Below are 18,899 nucleotides of genomic sequence, written 5' to 3' on the forward strand. Positions count from 1 at the left end.
TTAATTTTGGCTTGGCTTTTCCACTCCCACACTTAAGAAATGTACTGCCTTAAATGTTGTATCTTCATTAGAGCGCATGATCTTTCCGTGTTTATTTTGTTAAATATTGTTAACTTTCATACTTCTCACAGAAGTCTTCCAATTACTCTAATTATAACAGTACATACAGCAGAGACATTGCTGCCTTGGGCAATTTATTTCCTGCTAATTTAGGAAATATGGGTAATATTAATAAAAGTAAACTACATAAGACCTTCAGACTACAATCTGAAATGCTTCCTGAAGGGGAAAATCATTATCTCTATGAAAAGTCTACGAAGGTTTTATTTCTAAAACCAAAACAAGCAAACATACTCAATCCCCCTTTTATCTCTCCAGACCTCAGATTTGTTTGTTTCCAGATACACTGCCACAGAGTGGCAAAGCTTCCCAAGTGAAAAATCTTTCCTCCTGCTAATAGATAGCTCAGCTCCAAACATGTTCATATCTATTACTAGGAGAGGCAGAGAAGACAGAAAAATAGTTCTCCACCCCAGAGATTTACTTTGCGTCTGACCTCCAAATACTTAAGTATTTAAAACCAATAAAATGCATAAGAAATAACAGAAAACAAAAACCTGGTTCTGCCTCTCTTCTCCACAGTCAAACCAATCACTCCTCCCCATCAGTATGACTCTGTGTCCAGTTAACAGTCCCCTGGCTTGGCCTCAAATATCTAAGATTACTTTCAAATACCCTTTCTAACAAGACCCCAGCAAGAGGCCACTAATTTCTATGGCAAAAAAAGCCACTAGAGAGAGATCCGTTTGTCAATATCAACTGGTCCAGCAATTTCCCATCCTCAGACACATTGGCCTATCCGAGCTGGCAGATGTTTAGACAAGATTTTATAAATTGTTCAATATCAGCCCATAATGAACCCCAACTGACCATTCCAAAGCAGCTAAAAGCATCCCAGACCTCCCCTGCTGGGATCCAATAATGCTCTCATGCTGCAACATTATTAATCATGGAATAAAATAGATGAACCTCTTGAAAAATAAGTGTATGATTGATTAAAGGGCAATCTAAGAAGCTATTATTCTTGTTTTATGACCGTAAGTTATATTCACTCAATTTATCTTTTGAGAGGAAATAAATGATTGTTCATTTCTTCTCTGAAATTATATTATATGGATATCCATATAATTTTGCTGAAAATTAAAGTGACAGGCTTGCTACTTTTATGATACTAATCAAAGGGGATATGTTACTTGACTACAAATTTTAGGCTTGTCCTATAATTAGAAAGTGAGTAACACAATAAAGAGGCAGTAGTCTAAGGTTGTTTAAAGGTTTCTCTTCCCCCAGGGTAAGAGTAAGAGCCACTGAAAGGAAAGTAAGTCCCTCCCCCCAGATCCTCACCCTAGGTTTAATGTGCATTATAGGAAAAGGAGAGTTAAGAAATCCTTCCATAAATTTGAATAATTAGGCCAATTTGGATAATTCAGGCTTTAAAAAAACAATTATTTCCATCAGTAATTTATTGCTGGGAGGGTGTAACTCTCCATTATCAATATTATTCTCCAGTTTGGTTTACTAAGGAGGTTCAAGAAGCCAGCATCAGAAATAAATATAAAATGCATAGGGTGTCAGATCATTTTATTTTGCCAAGTTTTAAAAATTTACACTAACAAGTAATTAGCATACTCAGGGCACAAAAATCTTTTTTTTTGTTTTTTGCAATACATATATAGAAATCATCTAGAGTACATGTTTCTCCTGATTGTATACTTCTCTTCCATCTGATTTTTTTTTTTTTTTTTTTTTAATGATCAGGAAAGGAGAGTTTATTTCACACAGCTTTTCATTAAAAAGGTGAGATCAGATCACCTGGAGGTTATCACTGGAGCTCCACCCCAAATCATTCTTCTAGGAAAAATAAGCCCCAAACACCATATTATTGTAGACTAGTCTGTTTTTATTTACAATTTAAGATATAAATTAGTAAAGAATTCGTGTTAAACAACCAACAAAGATTGTATAACCAGCAATGTTCAAATAAAAACCAGGCAGAATTTATTTACAAAAAGTTTAGATTCCATTGCAATACAACTTGCATAAATTACTAGAAGCTTTATATCATTATAAAAATAAATATCAAATTTGTTTCCACTTCTGAAGTACTCAAGTTCTTCAATCACGTTTTATTTCTACTGTGTACATCTTTTACAAATAAACTTTACAGTAAATCCTATCACACCTATAGAATATATACCGTGGCAATGAAGTGATCAATTCAAGATATCCTGAGAAAAACAGATTGTTTTCAAAAGTCACACATACATAGGGGAAACTATACTATGCCAACAAATTCACGTATGTCCAACAATAGTCTGTTCCAATTGTTAGAGTCTGTGGGTTGACAGTGCTGTGTGGATCCTTCTCTTTTACAGTGGCACAAGATGTGGTCTGGATTTAGACATCTGTTTGTTGTATCTGTAAATTTATGAGCTTGGGAAGGGAGAATGGCCTCCTGACTTTTTTTTTTTTTTTTTTTTTTTTTTTTTTTTTTTTTTTTTTTTTTTCCAAAGCAATTGTGACACCTACCTGTGGACCAAGGAAAAACCAAATCATCCCCAATCTTTCAGTTCCACACCAACACCATTATAAAAACGAGTTGATCTGAAGTGGTTCTACCTCTTTCTTATCTTCAAGATCTACACTTAGTAATTCTGACTCGTTGCAAAGCAACAAATTTTTTCAGATGCTGTTGTGAGCCCCAGGAGAATGTCAGAGTCCTGTCCACTTGGACATGGGTGGAGGGGAGGTTGGGAAGGGCTGATAAAAGACTAGGACGCCTTGTGTCTCTTCAGTCTTATTTTGCAAACATCATCTATAAAGATTTTTGCTACTCCGAGTTTTGGTAGCCCAAGCTCATCAAAGCATGTGTGTATTATGTGTCTAGCATAGTAAAAATGGCTCTAAATTGCATACGAATGCCCAGATTGTAATAATCTATTGTTTCAAAAGAAAACAACAGTAGTGTGTAATATATATATATACACACATGTACTATATATACACACATATATATATTACACACACACACACACATATATATTTTCTTTCCCTAGGTAAAGGAGTGATAGAACTTGTGCCAAAAAGAGGGAATCTATAAAACAGAAAAGATAGTTTCCCCCTTGAGGAAAGAAAAGACTGGACAAGATTGAAATGCTCTGTCTTCTAACCCCATGACCAGAAGCAAGAAAAACACATGAAGCAAGCTGGTGCTGGGAGGCTCCAGAGGGTCTGGGAAGCACCAGGGTGCCCACTTACTTGCATTGCTGTGCTCGGCTCTTCTATAGGTAGGGCTGGACGCCCCCGCCAACCACGGTGCAGCCCTCGCTGGCATCTGTCAGGGGAGTGGGCAGTTAGTCAGAACCGATCCCACAGCCTGCTGACTGCGCAGACCACCGTGCACCCACCATCCTCCACTCCCGGGCAAACGGCAGTTTGGGAAACCGACTGTCTTCAGGGCTGCTATCTGAGACGACTTTTGGTGATGTTCCCTAGTTCTTAACTTTCCCCCTTGAGCTCCTCCTTCGGGTAGCCTGACTCAGGAGCAACAGAGGCAATATAGAACAGGGGGGAAAAAATGGTTTTCTTTCAGAACAACAACAAAAAGCGGAAAAAACGTTTGATTTTCTCTTTTGAAGACAAACGCCTCTGAGAGTAACTGGAACTTTCTGTTTGCTTCTAGCCAACGGCAGAAAAGCAGATTCAACTCTGACTCCTTAACCAACAAGACACCGAAACACACCCAGGCTCATTAGGGGGACACGCTGTAATTGGAATTTCGTGGCAATCTGGGTTTGCCGAAACTAAGACAGCCAAGATAATAATAGTCAAAATAACAGTAAATTAAGTAAAAATAAATAATAACACGGCAAGTGTAAAAAGAGGGCCGCACCTTCTTTGGCTTCCATCTCGCCCTCCGCCCTCACTCTGCTAATTCTGGGTCCCAGGAGCGGTCCCCTGGATCTTCTTCCCGGACCCTCCCCCGGGTCTCCCGAGCGCTCCGCCTCCCCGGGGCTGGCTCTCCCTCCCCTCCCGGGCGCCCCCGGTCGCGGGCTGCCTACCTTTCTTGGGCTCGTAGCCGCCGCCCGGGGGCCGGTAGTGGGACTCGAGCGGGTGCGCGCCCGCCTTGCCCGCGTCGCTGGCTGCCTTGGGCGCGGCGTGCAGGGCCTCGCCAGGGGCCGCGGCCGCGGAGTTGTACCGCAGGAGGCCCTGGCCCTGCAGCGCCGCGTTCAAGTTCCCGTAGTTTGTGTAGTTGCCGTAGAAGGGCGACGTGTAGTACAGGGGGCGGCCTAGCAGCGGCGAGGCAGGGTAGGGCGAGCCTCCCGGCGGTGCCCCGGATGAGGCCGGCGCGGCGGCTACGGGCAGCCCAGGTGGCCCGCAGCCCGGGCCAAGGCTCGGCTGCTTGAGGTCCGACGTGGCGATCTCGGCCAGCGACCACAGCTTGGGCTTGCTGGCGGGGGGCGGCGCGCCCGGAGACGTCCGGCTGCCCTGGGGCGTCTTGCCGCCACCGCGGGGCGCAGCCTCGGGCGGGGGGCTCAGCAGCGGCGCCTCCAAGCCGGTGAGCGGCGACGAGGTCACGGGCTTGGGCGGCGCCAGGCCCCGCTCGCCCTCCTCGTCGTCGTCCTCGTCGTCCTCCAGGTCGTCGTACTTGTCCTTGCACTCGGAGCCCGATTCGCACAGGGGGTCCCCGGCACGGCAAGGAAGCTTCTCCCCGTCCGACTCAGCCGAGCACGAGTGATCCGTGAGCGAGTCCACGTGCAGGCTGATCCCTGCGGGGGCGCGGGCACGGTGGGTGGCACCAGGGGACAGCGCAGGCACCTGGAGCCCCCTCCGCCCCTTGTCCTGCGGCACTGGGCCCTCCCCATAGGACCCCTCACCTCGCCCCCACCCGGCCACGTGACAGGGGGAGCCTGATCTCCCCGGGCAGCGCCCCAGGAATCGCTCGCTCAAATCCCGGCGACCCCAGACCCATGCGGGGCGGCTGGGGCTCGGACCCGGACCTGGGATGTCCGGTGGGCAGCGTCCTCCCGACCTTAGCTCTGCGCCCCGCCTGGGAAGAAAGCGCCCCGAGACCTTGCGCCGGCCGCTGCCCGCTCACCTTCGTCCTCCGCCGAGGTCTCCGTGCCCTCCTGCGCCTTATCGGGACTCTCGTCCTTGCTTCTGGCCGCATCGCCCTCGTCCTCATCCTCATCCTCGCTTTTGTTCCTCGGGGCCCAGGTCATCTTGTTCTCCTTCTTGAGGCGCCGGCGCGCGTTGGCGAACCAGGTGGAGACCTGGGTGAGGGTCATCTTGGTGATGATGGCCAGCATGATCTTCTCGCCCTTGGTGGGGTAGGGGTTCTTGCGGTGCTCGTTGAGCCAGGCCTTGAGCGTGGCCGTGGCGTCCCGCGTGGCGTTCTTGCGGTACGCGGGGTCGTTGAGCTGGTACGGGTAGGCCGCGCTGCCATACGGGTGGTAGCTGATGGCGCCGGTCATGCCGGTGGTGTGCGCGTCGTAGGGTGCGCCCTGGAACCAAAAGAGCCTGTGAGTGGAGTGTGCAGAGAGCCAGCGAGCAACCAGCCGGAGGATGCCGCCCCTCCGCCAGCCCACGGCCACCGTTCCCCCGTGAGTCTCTGGCTCTGGGGCTGCGCTTCCCGCGGCAAAAGAGCAGGAAAAACGCAGTGTGGTTCGGGACCAGCTGTTGATCACAAAAAGTATCATAGTTTTATTCTCGAATTTTTAAACTATTTCATTTTCCTAAAATGACCCATCTTCCCCCAAGTGTTCCGGAGCTGCGCGTGGCGATGTACACAAACCCTCGCACGTGCACGCACACAGGCCCACAGGTAGCTCTTTGATATCTAAATTTCTGCCGTTGCCTGGAGTGCCGCTGCCTCCCCCTACTCCCTCTTCCCCGCCCTTATATGGTTAAAAAAACACCCCAGAGCCCCCAATTCACTATTCACTGCTCTAAAGCTGGGCAAATCCAATTTGCAACTCAGAAGCCAGTCACCGTTTCGAATTCTTCAAATACGCCGTAATTAGCATTTTAATTCATCTTTTAACTTTTAAATTCGAGACGTTTGCAGCCTTCGCCAAGGCCCCAGCGACTCGGTCGCTGCCCAGAAATTCCGCCGAGGGACGGGAGTGGTGACAATCCCGTAATGGCCTCAATCGCCCGTAACGTGCTTCGCTGCGGCCCGGGCCCGGCCCAGCTCAGGAACCTCAAGACTCGCGGGCCGCCCCAGGTCGCCGGAGCAGAAGCTACGCTCGGGGCACGGAGCACTCAGGCGGCCCTTAGCGGGTCACACGCCCGCATGCACGATTTTTGAAAGCATGGTCCGCCGGACAGATTAAGGCCGAAACCTGGGCACCTCGGATGGACTCGGGAGCCGCAGCTGGATGTTCGGCTCCCGGGCCCAACTCGGTGACCCCCGGTGGCCCCCGCCGCTCCGAGCCCCGCGAGTGAATGCGAACCGCCTGGCCGTCGGCCCAGAGGCCGCAGTGACGTGGACCCTCGCGCCCCACGCCAATGTAGGCGAGCACACAACCCGCTCCCAACGCCTTCCCAGGCTGCGGTGCGGGAACGAGGGACAAACCGGGCCAGACCCCGGCCCCCGGCGGAGAGGCACTTCCCAGACTCTCAGAGAAAATTAGCCGGCGAGCCGAGGGGACGCGCCGGGGGAGCGCGGGTCCCGGCCGGACTCAGGGACCTCCCCGCCGGCCGCGCTGCCCTCCTCACCCGGGGCCCGGCTCAGCCTGCCGGGCGGGCAACCGAGCCGGCGACTCCTGAGTCGCCGGCCGCGCCACATTCCCAGCGGCCCCCGCCCGCCGAACCCTAGCTCCGCTCCGCGGGCGCCCCGGAGTCCTGCGTCCCGCCCGCTCCCGGTTACCATGTAGGACGGGAAGCCGGCGGCGGCGGCGGCGGCGTCGGCCGAGTACTGCAGCGGGCTCCCGAAGCCGGTGGCCGCCTGCGCTGTGAAGGCCGCCGAGCCCGGGTAGGGGCTGAACGCCGAGCCCGACGCCGAGCGCGCCAGCTCCTCGCTGCGCGGAGCCGCCAGAGCCGACGCGCCGTAGGCCGGGCACGAGTAGAGCGCCAGCGAACCGGGCGCCTGGTACAGGTAGCCCTGCGGGTAGGACATGGTGGGCGCGGGGCGCCGGGCCCGCGTCACGCCGAGCAGCGGGCAGGGCGCGCGGCGCCCTCCATCCACGCCCGGCCGGGGCGCGGCGCGGCGACGGGCACCCGGACGGCGGGCGGAGGCAGGCCGGCCCGGGCACTAGCCTGGGCGGCCCGCGGGCCGGGGCTGCGGCGGGGTGGCGGTGGCGGAGGCTGCAGCGCGGAGCCGGTGGGCGCAGCCGCGCGCCAGGCCGGCGGTCGGGGTTTGGGGGAGTCTGGAGTCGGGAGTGAGGAGTTGAGGAAGGAGCGCTCGAGTTTCCGAGGGACATTGGAACGCGCAGCTGTCCATCACGCGCTCATCTGCATATTCGGGGGTCCGCCCCTCCCCTGCTCCGCCCGCTCCAGCCTCCAGGCCGCGGCCGGGGGAGGGGCAGAGAGAAGGAAGGCAGGCGGGGGAGGGAGGAGGCGACGGAGGCGGGCAGCGGGAGGGAACGACAGGCTTTTGTGGCGCAGCCGCCTCTCTAGCAGCTCCGACCCCAGCCCGCGGCTCGCGGACCTGAGCCCGGCGCGGCCGCGCTGCGTGCCCCGGCGCGCACTCCTCCCACTCCCACCCACTCGCAGCCACGTCCCCTGCCCCGCTCCGGCTGGCTCCCACCGTCCCCGGCCACCTTGTTCCCCCCCGCCCGGCCCCCGCCTCTTCCAGCCACTACCCCGCCCCCCACCCCCTTCTCCACCCTCGCGGACTAGGCAGAGGCCGCCCGCGGTCAGGCCAGGCCGGGTCCACTTGGGGGGCTCACGGTCTGTCCCGCTGTGCACCCCGAGGAGGCTGGGCCCTTGTGTCCAATCCGGAAGTCGCAGGGAAGTGGGGAGGTCAGGATGGTGGCGCCCGCGGCTGGGGTCCTCCTCTGGGCAGTGCGCGCGGCTCTCACTTCCACGGTCCCGGACCTGCTCGGCCTCCCGGCCGGAGGCTCCCCGCGTGGCCTCGCGTCTGGTCGCCTCCCCCTCGCGGCCAGCTCCTCGCAGCACGGACCTGGATCCGGGGCTCCTTGGTTGCGAATTGCCAGGAGGGCCCTGAGGTGAGCTTTCCGCCCCCAAATCCGCAGCGCAACCCCCGGGGCCCTGAACGTTACGACTTTCCACTGTTGGGGATGCCGCCAGGGCTTCACCTGAGAAGACGCCGTCCCCTGAAGAGTTTTATTTTATTTTGTTTTTCTAAGTTGACTCCTCTTTCGGATTTGTGTTGTCAAAACACTGGGGGGATGATTGTTACCCGACAAACCGCCTCTGGCAGGACCTGAAGCCTCCCCCGTCACCTCGGGAACCGGCAGGAGCTCAGGCTGGCGCCTCCGGTGCAGTGGCATTACAGGTAGCTCAGGTGACGCGCGGCTGGAGTTGGGGGGCGATTGCCTTGTGGGGCTCAGAATCGAGGCGGTTGGCGAGCGTCCCTGGGACCTCAGCTTCCTAGAACCCGCTCCCCATCAGCTTCTTCATCCCTCTTCCACTTGGGGATGGCCGAAGAGGGCGTCTGACTGCCCACTCCGAAGGATCACCTATGGGGGGCGCTCAGGGGGATGGAAGAGTGTCAGGTCTGTGCTGGCCTATTGGGAGCACCCACCCAACAGGTGCCTCTATCCTCGGAAGCCGTCTCGGGTGGGTGCGGTGGAGGAGAGAGAGCGCTGTGGCCTGGGGCGGGCCTCAGTTTGGGCCTGCAGCCGACTCCTGGACCCCGCTGGCCCTGCAGCCTGCGGAGCGGCCTTGGTGATCTCAGGACGCAGGGCATGTTGCGGCCTCCCCGTCGTGCAGCTGCAGCGGCGCGGAGGGAGCGGAGCTCGGGTTACCAGCCTGGTCCAGGGTGCAAGAGGAACACTCACGGCGTCAGGCTGTCTTTCCCCAGGTGCACCGGAACCAGTTGCAAACTGCAGTGCTGGGCTTGAGGAGGCTCCTCCTGAGCCGGCAGGCAGGGCGACTCTCCCGGTAGGCGCGATCCAGGCATGTTACCCCTCCCGCCAGGAGCTCCCGAGCCAAGCCAGTCGCCCCTTACTAGTTCTCCCACCCACCCCTTCGCCCACACTGCTCCTCCATCACTCTTCCTACAAACCACACCCCCATCCTGCACACATCCTCTCCAGGTCATCTCAGCACAGGCACACGCACACGCACACACACCCACGACCACCGCTCCCTCCACCCACAGACTCCTCGTTCCCACAGGCTGGGGCTCCTGCAACGACCCAGCAGGGGGGTTTCAACCATGCTGCGAGTCCACCTGGGACATCCTAATTCAGCTCAGCGCAGATACTTTTATTCAATTACTATAGAGTTGAAAACAGACAGAGAGAGGAAGCAGCGGGGTTGGGCGAGCCCTCGACAGTCTGCGACATTTTTTCGCTTCCTGGGAGGAAATTCCTCCAAGAAGAGGGGTAAATAAGAGGCCCACACGCTGGATAGCAAACACAAACACTGGCAGATCAGATGGCAGCTTTTAGGGTTCTTTTCCGATCAGATCAGTTTAAATGAAAAAAAATCGGGTGTAATTTTTATCACCAGGGAGGACTGGCCTGGAGTATTTCCATTTCTAAAGAGCGGTTCCCGCTGTGGTTTCATTAGCATATGGGGCTCATCCTCCCTCCCCCTCCCTTGACACCCCCGGGCCTGACCTCTTCCAGGGACAGAAGAGAAAACAGCCAGTTATTACAAAAACATCCTCAGTTTGGAGCTGGAGTGTCTGCTTTGGATACAGTCGATTCTGACATCAATTAAATATATAACCAGACACGTGCAGTGACCGGGAGGGTCCCCTCACCCAGGGTGCATCTCCAGAAACGCCGCCTGCCCTTCCCCTCTGTTTAGCTCAGTGCTGGGAGTTTGAAGATGGGCTCTTCCCGTCCTGTGTGTATTATACTCCTCCACTGAAATCTAAATTTTCCATACCGTTGCTGCCTGTTACTAATAAAAACCGTCTACCTTGCACTATTAAACAGTCGACCCTCACTACATGCCGTTTTTATTGGTAGTGACTGTAGCAAATTAAAATGACTACGCAGGGACATTGAAAACTTACACTCGTCATTGTTATTGGAATATATAAACTCCATTTTGCTTTAAAGCTCTCAGATACTAAAGAAAAAAATCATTTTCCTTAAGTTAAAGTTGGCTTGGTCTTCTTCTTAAAAAAAAAAAAAAAATCAATCACAAGAAAACATGCTGGCAGCGTGGAGTCTTGGCGCGGCGGTCCCGGCAAGGCTGCTTGAGAGGGTGGCGGACTCAGCCCGGACTCGGTCTCGGGGCCACGAGGGCCGCAAGGCCGCGGCTCGGGGAGAGGAGGGCCTGGGATGTTTTGCTCAAGGGCGAAGGGGGTGCTCAGGCCTGTGTGGTCGCTGGGGAGGGCCGGGCACTGGGCTTCTGCGGTTTTTCAGTTGCCATTTGAGCTGGAAGGAGGGACTGAGCAGGCACGCAGGGGAAACCGAGTAACTGCTTTGAAAACGCGACCCCTGGCCACAGTAACCCAGGCGACGTGCAGTTTCAGGTTCATGGTGGGCCCTGCCCCTTTCCCAGGTGTGCTCTAGGAGACGGGAAAAAAGTTAACACTTCTATTTTTCTTTATTGTCCCTCCAGCAGCCAAGGAATTTAGAACGAGTCCACGTGGACATGCAAGTCTCAGCGAATGGGGATTTCCTGCGAGGCCGAGCGCGAGGACGAGCTGGCCTCGGAGGCTCTGGCTCGGGCTCGGGGTCTCCCCGGGAACGCGGCAGGCCGAGAAGGCCGGGGCGCTCGCCGGGCTCGGCGCAGTCCTCCGTGTCGCGGGGACGAAGGAGCCGACGCAGGCCAGGAGTCGTGCGCGCGGGCGGCGAGGGGGCGCTGTGGCCCGTGTCTGCCGGCCTGAGTCCTGGCAACGGTGGGCGCGACCCACCTCCTCCCACGGCGGCTTAATTCGGGGAAGAAGAAAAAACGGCATCGAGGCATTTCAATAAAACTTAAGCGGTTCCTGATCCTTTCTCATTGTGGTTCCTTGTGAGCTTTCGGTGTCTGGGGGGAAACAGTTACCGTTCGGGGGTGTGGCAAACTTTTTTGGCAATTAAGATGGAACAGACACGTTTTATGTGGGTTTCCTTTAATGAAGTAACATTGGAAATGTAAGTAGTTTCAATGCATCAAATCACATCGCTACCGTATTCACGGTCACCGGTCACTGGCTCTCCCGTTCCAGTGCTCCCCGCGTTTGTCGAGGGAAAGAGCGAGGCAGGAACAGGGGGATGGGGACATGAGAAGCTTGGCTAAGCAATTTTTCCTTTCTTTGAAAACAAATACGTCGTCATAAATAGAACAAAATTTAAGTCAACATGGAACGCACATCTCTTTCAAACGTCGTTTCCAGGTCTTGTACTCTGTGAGTAGGTTGGACTGGATTTCACGCGCAACCGGCATTTCTAGGCTCTCAAAGACGCTTCTGAGGCCTAAATGTGTTCCTGGAAAACACGCGCAGAAGAGCATCCGTGGGAGACTGAGCGGTCCCAGCAGCTCCAGTCCTGGCAGGATGTGCGAGGCCTCTCGGGGTTTTCAAATGGGCCCCCGAGGCCTGGGAGATCCCCGAGTAGCCACGTGGGAGCTCACTTTAGGGACTCCGGGCGGCGGCTACTGTGGGCTGGGAGGGTCCCCGCCCGGGCTGCTCCCAGCGCCTGGACTTGGGACCCTACAGCGCGCTCTTTTCTTTTTCTTTCATTTCTTTCCTTTTTATGTATTTATTTATAATTTACATTCTAGGGACCTCGTATTCAGCTAACCAGCTCTTGCTTACTTAACCGCCGTGTGTTTAGCTCCGGATTTCTGCGACGTCTCCCCATGGCTAACTTGCCCTTCCCGGCTTCCTTTACTGCTCTGCAAAATTTGCCTTCCTTCCACAGATGCCCCGCCTCCGACGTGCTTCCTGAAGTTTCTCTCCCGCGCAGGGTCTCCACAATCTTGAATTCTCCAGCATCTCGCCGACTCCGTCTCTATCCTTCTCTCCTCCCTAATCTGGCGCTGGCTTCGCCCTCTTTCTCTCTCCTCCTTCCTACGCGACCCGCCCCCTCACCCCGGGTCGCCCTTCTCCCCGTCCGGGTCGGGAGCGCCTGGTGGTCAGGCGTCCGCGCGGCTCCAGCTCGAGGTCCCGCCACACTGGGCCGCTCGTGGGCGGCTCTCACCCAGCGCACCCTGGAAACGGCGCGTCCCGCCAGCTGCGGTTTCAGCCTGGGAGGGAGCGCGGCGCTGGGAGCCTGCAGCGCCTGGAGAGGGAGGAAAGAGGACATTTCCGTGGAAATGGACAGACCCGAGTTCCTTGAAGCGATCGCAGTTGAAAGAGACCCTCTTCAGAATCAGCAACCACCTGACCACCTTAGTTCCTCAACAGGAGATGGTTCGAAGATGAAATGTTTGAAACTCCGCCGCCGTTTCACCTCGGCACACACGCGCACGGCAGGCCCAGATCCGCACAGAGACGCAGACACGCGCGCACTCGCGCTTCCCGGAGAGGTCGGCGCGTCTTGCTGAAGCTGTTCTGGTCAAGTGGAGTTGTCAGGGCTTTGCTTTGTTTTTGTTGTGTCTTTTAAATGTGCAGGAGACAGTCTTCCGCAGAACTTAGCTCCCTCAATCCCCCGTCCCTCCAGCAGCTCCTCCGTGGCTTTGCAATCTTCTTTTTAAACACCAGAGCGCACCTCGGTGCTGGCCTCGGTGGGGGTGGGGGGCACGGGGTGTGCGGTCACCCAGGAGGCTGCGGAGAGTGCAGGGGTCAGCTCCGTCCCGACGAGAGCAGATAGGACTCCACGCTCGCAAGAAACGTTAGAGAAAAGGAAACACTTTCTCGAGTGTTTTTACAATTAATTTAATCCAACCAGCGAGGCTCTAAACAGCGTTTATCTTGAGGCCGTGTTGAATACTCTTTGCCAACTGTAAATTCGGCGTGTGTGCCCGAACAGCTAGCTCTGACCGGGGTTCGGCAGCACATGGCTAGGCACACACCGAACTCCTCCTTCCCAAACCCTTCTGCAAGATCCTACACCCCTGGAGTACATATGCAGGGGGAGGGGGAGGGGAGGGTTGGGTTTTGCTTTATTTGCTTTTTTTTTTTTTTTAATATCTATACGACTGGGAATGCAGAAATTTTAAAAATGGATACATTTGAGTGTGTTAAAAGTAAAAACGTCTCTTGAACAAAACATAAACTGCTGACCCCAACGGGGGAGAAGATATTTGCCCTACCTGTAAATAACAAAGACTCCTCTACAGCACCAGGAGGAATTCTGACTGCCAATGGGCGAAGACGAGGCACCCAGGGAAATAAAGGGGCAGGGATAGGGGCAGCCCTTCAAGCAGAGGAGACGCCTGAGAATGCGCAAATTCACTGGTTGCATATTTCCAGGCAACAGGAGATGCCACTTCACACTCATTGATGACACCCAGCAAGGCCTGGAGTGTGCACTGTTGAAACTCTTCCCGCGGTGCAACTTAAATTTCTATAGAGAAATTCGGGAGACATTGGCCGCATCTGAGAGAGCAGAAGGTTCCTGCTCCCTGGCACCCAGCACAGAGGTGCTGCGGAAGCCGGACGGACGAGGCAGCCCTGGAGCATGGTTTGCAGGAGTGCAAGACTGGAAGCCTCCTCCAAGGCCTCCACTCCAGGCCTGGATAAAGAATTCGTGGCATATTTCACCGAACAGAATGTCCCCTGGGGCGAAAGGGGATGAAGTCATTCTACTTGTACCAACTTGAGTGCCTCCTAAAAGTGTAACCTTGGGGGCTGGGATACAGAAGGGTGATGCTGACAATGGAATTTAAAAACAAACAGCAATATTTTGTGGTGTCTACAGGCATGGGGGTGGGGTAGCAGCAGCGTTACCATGGGAACAAAATTCTCCCACACATGTCAGGCCTGTGGAATCTTTAAAGAGGGATAGTGGGCATGGGAGGAGGACTTAAACTCTGTTAGTCATGTTTTATTTCTGAAAAATAGATCTGAAGTAACTGTAGCAAAATCTTAACAATTCTTACTTTGGAATACTGGTTACATGGGTTTATATTACTCTTTTTTCATCAGATGAAATATTTTATATTCTGACAAAACTAAATAGTAGCTTTTTAGTAAAATGTCATATGCATTGAAGTATAATGTGGTAATTTGGGATTGATTCATTTAAATAAAACAGCTTTCTTAAAATATTTTATTTTTAATGTTCCTTTTCTCATCTCAATTCCCCCACTTTTAAAAAACCCAAACATATCTTGTAATTGCCATTTAGTCTTAAAGGTAATTCCACTTGCACACATGTCTTTGTGCCCCTGTCCTGGGCATCCTGCAGAGGCTATTCCAGCCCTGTCCCTCCCTCCACTTCCTCTCCAAGCCCAGGGCCTGGTTCCCACTTTGCTCATGGTGGTGCACAAGGGGAAGGGGTACTCTCTTGAGGCAAAGGACAAGCCTGAGTGTGCTGGGCGCAGTGTGGCTGCACGCCGTCACCCGCATGCGTCCACAGAAAAAGATGTGTTTCTATGGGCTATTTGACATTTTCTCTCATTCCAGAGTCTTTGTGGTTTAAAGAATATAGTCTGGAAAGGAAAAGGGCAGTCGGAGGCAGAGGGAAAGGCTGGCCTTTGGTGCTCAGCTGGACTCCAGGTTCCTGGCAGGCCCTTTCCCCTTCCACATCTCCTCTCACTCTCTGCATAGAACACAGGACCTTTCTGGTCCTTATGCTCCTTCTAGAAACAACCACTTCTGCCTAGTTCTCTTCACTGTGGCCAGAAGAAGCTGGATCTTTGCAAATACAAATCTGCTGAGAGCCCCAGCACAGTGGGAGGCCTTCGGGGCTGGCCTTGGTCAGTAGTTAGAAGGTGATGTGTTTGGATGTGTGTTCCCTCCAAATCTCATGCTGAAATGTGGCCTCCAGGATTAGAGACGGGCCTCATGGCAGGTGTCGAGGTCATGGATGCAGGGTAGCCTCCAGTATTAGAGGTGGGCCTCGTGGGAGGTATTGAGCTCATGGATGCAAAGTCCTCATGAACTGCTTGGCACAGTAATGAGTGGTCACGAATTCATGGGAGAGCTGGGACTCCCTCTTCTCTCTCTTGTTCCCACTCTCACCCTGTGACACGCCTGATCCCCCATTGCCTTCTGCTGTGATTGGAAACTTCTGGAGGTCTCACCAGAAGCAGATGCCGGCATCACACTTCCTGTACAGCCTGAAAACCGTCAACCAAAATAAACATTTTTTCTTTATAAATTACCAGTCTCAGGTATTCCTTTAGAGCAATGCAAACACTCTGAGACACGAGGTCTACGTATTTGATTCTGTTCTTCGATGTGTTCAGATCTGGACAGGGAGGAGACTGTTGTTTCCTGGGAAGTGACACAAGTCCAGCCCTCCCTCTACTGATGTGCCGACCACAGGCTGCTTCAGCCTGTGGACTCCAGGCTTGGTCAGTAGTTAGAAGGTGATGTGTTTGCAGCCCTTGCCTTTCTGCCTGCACCCAAGCTCCCCGCCAGGCTGGGGCTCTCCAGGTGGCTTCCTCCTGTAGGCTTTGCATTTATTTCTCCCTTGGAGGTCAGCAGAGGCCCAGGAGGCTCCCAAAGCTCTGCAGCAGCCACTGCCAGAGCTGTAGGTTCCTGCTGGGATGGCTCTCTGGCCTCAGCCCAACCCCTGACTCCACACCTGGCATGTTGGGGGCACTAGACAAACATTGATTAAATGAACGTATGTGAGAAAGAATGAATGACTCACTCTCAGTTATTCTTCTTTATTTCTAAAAGGCATGGAGGGGTGATGAAGGAGGTAAACAAGAATGACAGGAACACTTGCCCACGGGCCCCCTGCCCCATCAAGAGCCGTCACTAGACATGACCAGGGTGAACCACCCAGGCTCCACCCAAATCATTTGATGGCACTCTTCAGCAGCACAGGCTCCCAAGGACAAAGCAAGAACAGTTGTGTAGGTTAAATTTTAGGGTTCCATAAATAGATATGTACATTCAAAATAATATTTAGTTAGTCAAATAAATGCTTTCATTAACAATCCAAAACCATGTGTTCCTTGAGAAAAGCAGACATGAATTTTTATTGTTCTAGTGCAAAGAACCTCCACAGCTCCCAGCTCATAGTGGGTGCTCAATACAGCTAGTTGAGGGAATGAATGAATGCATGTTGAAATTTGGGGAAAAAGAAAGTTTAATAAAAGCAAACTAAACTTTAATAATATTTTCAGTAAAAAACAGACAAACAAACAAACAAAAAACAGTGGGAAAGAGTTATAGATATCTTATTTTAAAAGCAAATTAGATCCCAGCAGGGTTTTGTAGACATAGGCAAGTTTATTCTAAAATATATATGGAAAGGCATGGGCCTTAGAATAGCTAAAACAATTTAAAACAGAAGAATCCAGTGGGATAAATCAACACACCCAATTTCAAGATATTTATATGGCTACAGTAATCAACACAGGGTGGTGTTGGTGGACAGACAGGCCCTGATCAATGGAACAGAACAGAAAATCCAGAAATAGACCCACACAAATACACTCCATTTATTTTTGACAAAGGCAGAAAAACAAATTCAATGTTTCAACTTTGTTGAAAAGTTGGCCTTTTCAACAAATGGAGCTGGAGCAATTAGACACCCATTAAGAAAAAAAAAGTTCACTTTATGTAAAAATTAACCAAAAATGAATCACAGACTTAAATGGAAAATGGAAAATTATAAAACTTGAGAAAAATAGGGTAAAGTCTTCAGGACCTACAGCTCTGCAGAGTTTTCAAATCAGATATCAAAAGCACAATACATAAAAGCAAAATTTTGATTAACTGAACTTCATCAAAATGTAAAACTTTTGCTTGTGTGAAAGACCCTTAAGATAATGAAAAGATGTATTAGAGACGGAGAGAAAATATTTGCAAACCACATACCTGATTAAGGACTCATATTTATAATATATAAAGAAACACGATAGTAAAACAGAGACAAAAAAAATACAAAACAGAAACAAAAAACAGAAACACAAACCAATTAGAATTTAGGGGGAAAACACAAATGCATTTTCTGTTTTTCAAAGAAAAAATATAGATGGCAAAAAAAAAAAAAAGCACATACAATGATTTCAACCTCTTTAATCATCAAGGAAATACAAATTACAACCACAGTGAGATCTATATATCTATCAGAGTGACAAAAAATTAAAATAGTAGCAATACCAAATACTGCAAAAATGCAGAGAAACAGGTCACTCATACATTGTTGGTGGGAATATAAAATCTTATATCCATTCTGGAAAACAGTCTGGAAGTTTCTTGTAAAACTGGAGATGCAACCACCATACAATCCAGCAATTGCCTTCATGGCTGTTGGTCCCAGGGACTCTTATGTTTCACGCAGAAACCTGTAAACCAACAGTCACAGCAGCTGTATTTGTAACAGACAAAACCCAGAATTGGCCCAGATGTCCTGGGCAGGCTTTAGGCAGGGAGTAAAATAGTTTCATTTACTTTTTAAAAGAAGATTCGTTCAGATATAATTAACATACCAGAAAACTTACCTATTTTAAGTGTACAGTTCAGTGATGTTTGGTATATTTAAAGAGTAGTGCAACCTTCACAACAATCTAATTTTAGAAATTTCTGTCTTCCCCGAATGAAACCCTGTATACTTTGGAAGTCTTGTGTCTGACGTCCTCTGCTGAAGATACTGTTACTGAGTTTCACTGCTAGTGGCTTTCTTTGCAGTAGCTGGAGAGTGAAGAGTGTCTGTCTGCTGAAGGATGACTAAGCAGAGTGTGGTTTATCCGCAGAGGGGAACAGCACTGGGCAACCACAGGGGAGGGTTTTGTCATTTTTAGAAGGAGACTAGACCCTGTTATAGGCAGAGGAAGGGGAGGGAGCAGGAGGCTGGGCCCCTCCTCCCAGCTCTAAGCTGGAAAGAAGAAAGGGAGGGAAGGAGGAAGGGAGGAAGGAGAAAGGGAGGAGAGATAAAAAAGAGGAAGAAGGAAAAAGGAAGGAATAAAAAAGAGAAAAATTGAAGAAAGAAAGGGAGTGAACGAAGGAAGGAAGGGAGGGAGGAAAGGAAGAAAATAAAGGAGGAAAAGGAAGGCGAGAAAGGAAGGAAAAGGAAGAAGAAAAAGAGGAAGACACAGCAACTACCGCAGTGTTTAGAAAACACTTTATATGCACACATAAGAAATTACACTTATACAAATATTTATTTTTCTAAGTAACATATACATTTAGAAAAATGTTAAAATGGATAAGTAGTTCGAAAATGCTTAGTACAATGTATAATTTCCTGCCCTGCCATCTGCAGCTTAAAATCCTGGTGGTTACAGGCAGCATTTGCAGTTATTCTGACTTTTTTTTCTTTCTTTTTTTTTTTTTTAGCATTCACGCTCATGTTATAAAGTAATAATCTTATACTTTCCTTTGTTGACCTAATCTATGTCTGAAATGAATGAATGAATGAATGAATTATTGGCTTCCCATTTTGGAAGGTGAGGGCTGAGGAGAGTGACTCGAAGCTGCAATGGTATTGTCACCATGAGGACTCACAGCCCCAGGATGTATCCTGTCCCTTCCCAGAGTTCACCAATGGCCTCTGGAGAGCAGTTGCAGCTGTGACTATGGGCGACAATCCGGCCAGGGCACATGGACGGCGGGGGATGGTTATGCCTCTGTTCACCCAGAGCAGTCCCTCCACTTTTGTTTTTCAAATTCTCCGAATGACATCCAGGCCAGTGTTCTG

At 51.5% G+C, this 18,899-nt stretch overlaps 2 protein-coding genes across 4 annotated transcripts; one reads left to right on the top strand and one right to left on the bottom strand.

Annotated features, from left to right (window-relative positions):
• Positions 1-1,624: 1,624 nt before the first annotated feature.
• On the bottom strand, positions 1,625-8,189 carry IRX2 (iroquois homeobox 2). Of its 3 annotated transcripts, XM_030927975.1 has the most exons (5): positions 6,932-7,871; positions 5,159-5,564; positions 4,122-4,829; positions 3,319-3,394; positions 1,625-2,589 (listed from the first exon to the last, which is right to left on the bottom strand). In XM_030927975.1, the coding sequence occupies exons 1-4, from the start codon at positions 7,178-7,180 to the stop codon at positions 3,342-3,344; spliced, it is 1,416 nt and encodes a 471-aa protein (XP_030783835.1). In that variant the 5' UTR covers positions 7,181-7,871; the 3' UTR covers positions 1,625-2,589; positions 3,319-3,341. The 3 variants fall into 3 exon arrangements, with proteins under 3 accessions (XP_030783835.1, XP_030783836.1, XP_030783834.1); XM_030927976.1 differs by lacking the exon at positions 6,932-7,871 and adding an exon at positions 8,101-8,189 and having other exon boundaries at positions 1,625-3,394; XM_030927974.1 differs by having other exon boundaries at positions 1,625-3,394.
• C3H5orf38 (chromosome 3 C5orf38 homolog) lies at positions 7,905-11,128 on the top strand. The gene is given in 6 exon segments (XM_030927977.1): positions 7,905-8,230; positions 8,388-8,458; positions 8,460-8,509; positions 10,027-10,039; positions 10,774-10,960; positions 10,963-11,128. Coding segments are annotated over 6 exon segments (684 nt in total). The 5' UTR covers positions 7,905-8,031; the 3' UTR covers positions 11,127-11,128.
• Positions 11,129-18,899: the final 7,771 nt, after the last annotated feature.

This window comes from Rhinopithecus roxellana, chromosome 3 (genome assembly GCF_007565055.1).
Source record: "Rhinopithecus roxellana isolate Shanxi Qingling chromosome 3, ASM756505v1, whole genome shotgun sequence".
NCBI lineage: Eukaryota > Metazoa > Chordata > Mammalia > Primates > Cercopithecidae > Rhinopithecus > Rhinopithecus roxellana.

Excerpts from the sequence above, each read along its gene's own strand:
- IRX2 (XM_030927975.1), bottom strand. The coding sequence starts at position 7,180 with ATGTCCTACCCGCAGGGCTACCTGTACCAGGCGCCCGGTTCGCTGGCG. Across the intron at positions 5,565-6,931 it reads CCGGCTTCCCGTCCTACATG|GGCGCACCCTACGACGCGCA; the intron begins GTAACCGGGAGC and ends TTTTGGTTCCAG. Across the intron at positions 3,395-4,121 it reads CGGCTACGAGCCCAAGAAAG|ATGCCAGCGAGGGCTGCACC; the intron begins GTAGGCAGCCCG and ends CTCCCCTGACAG.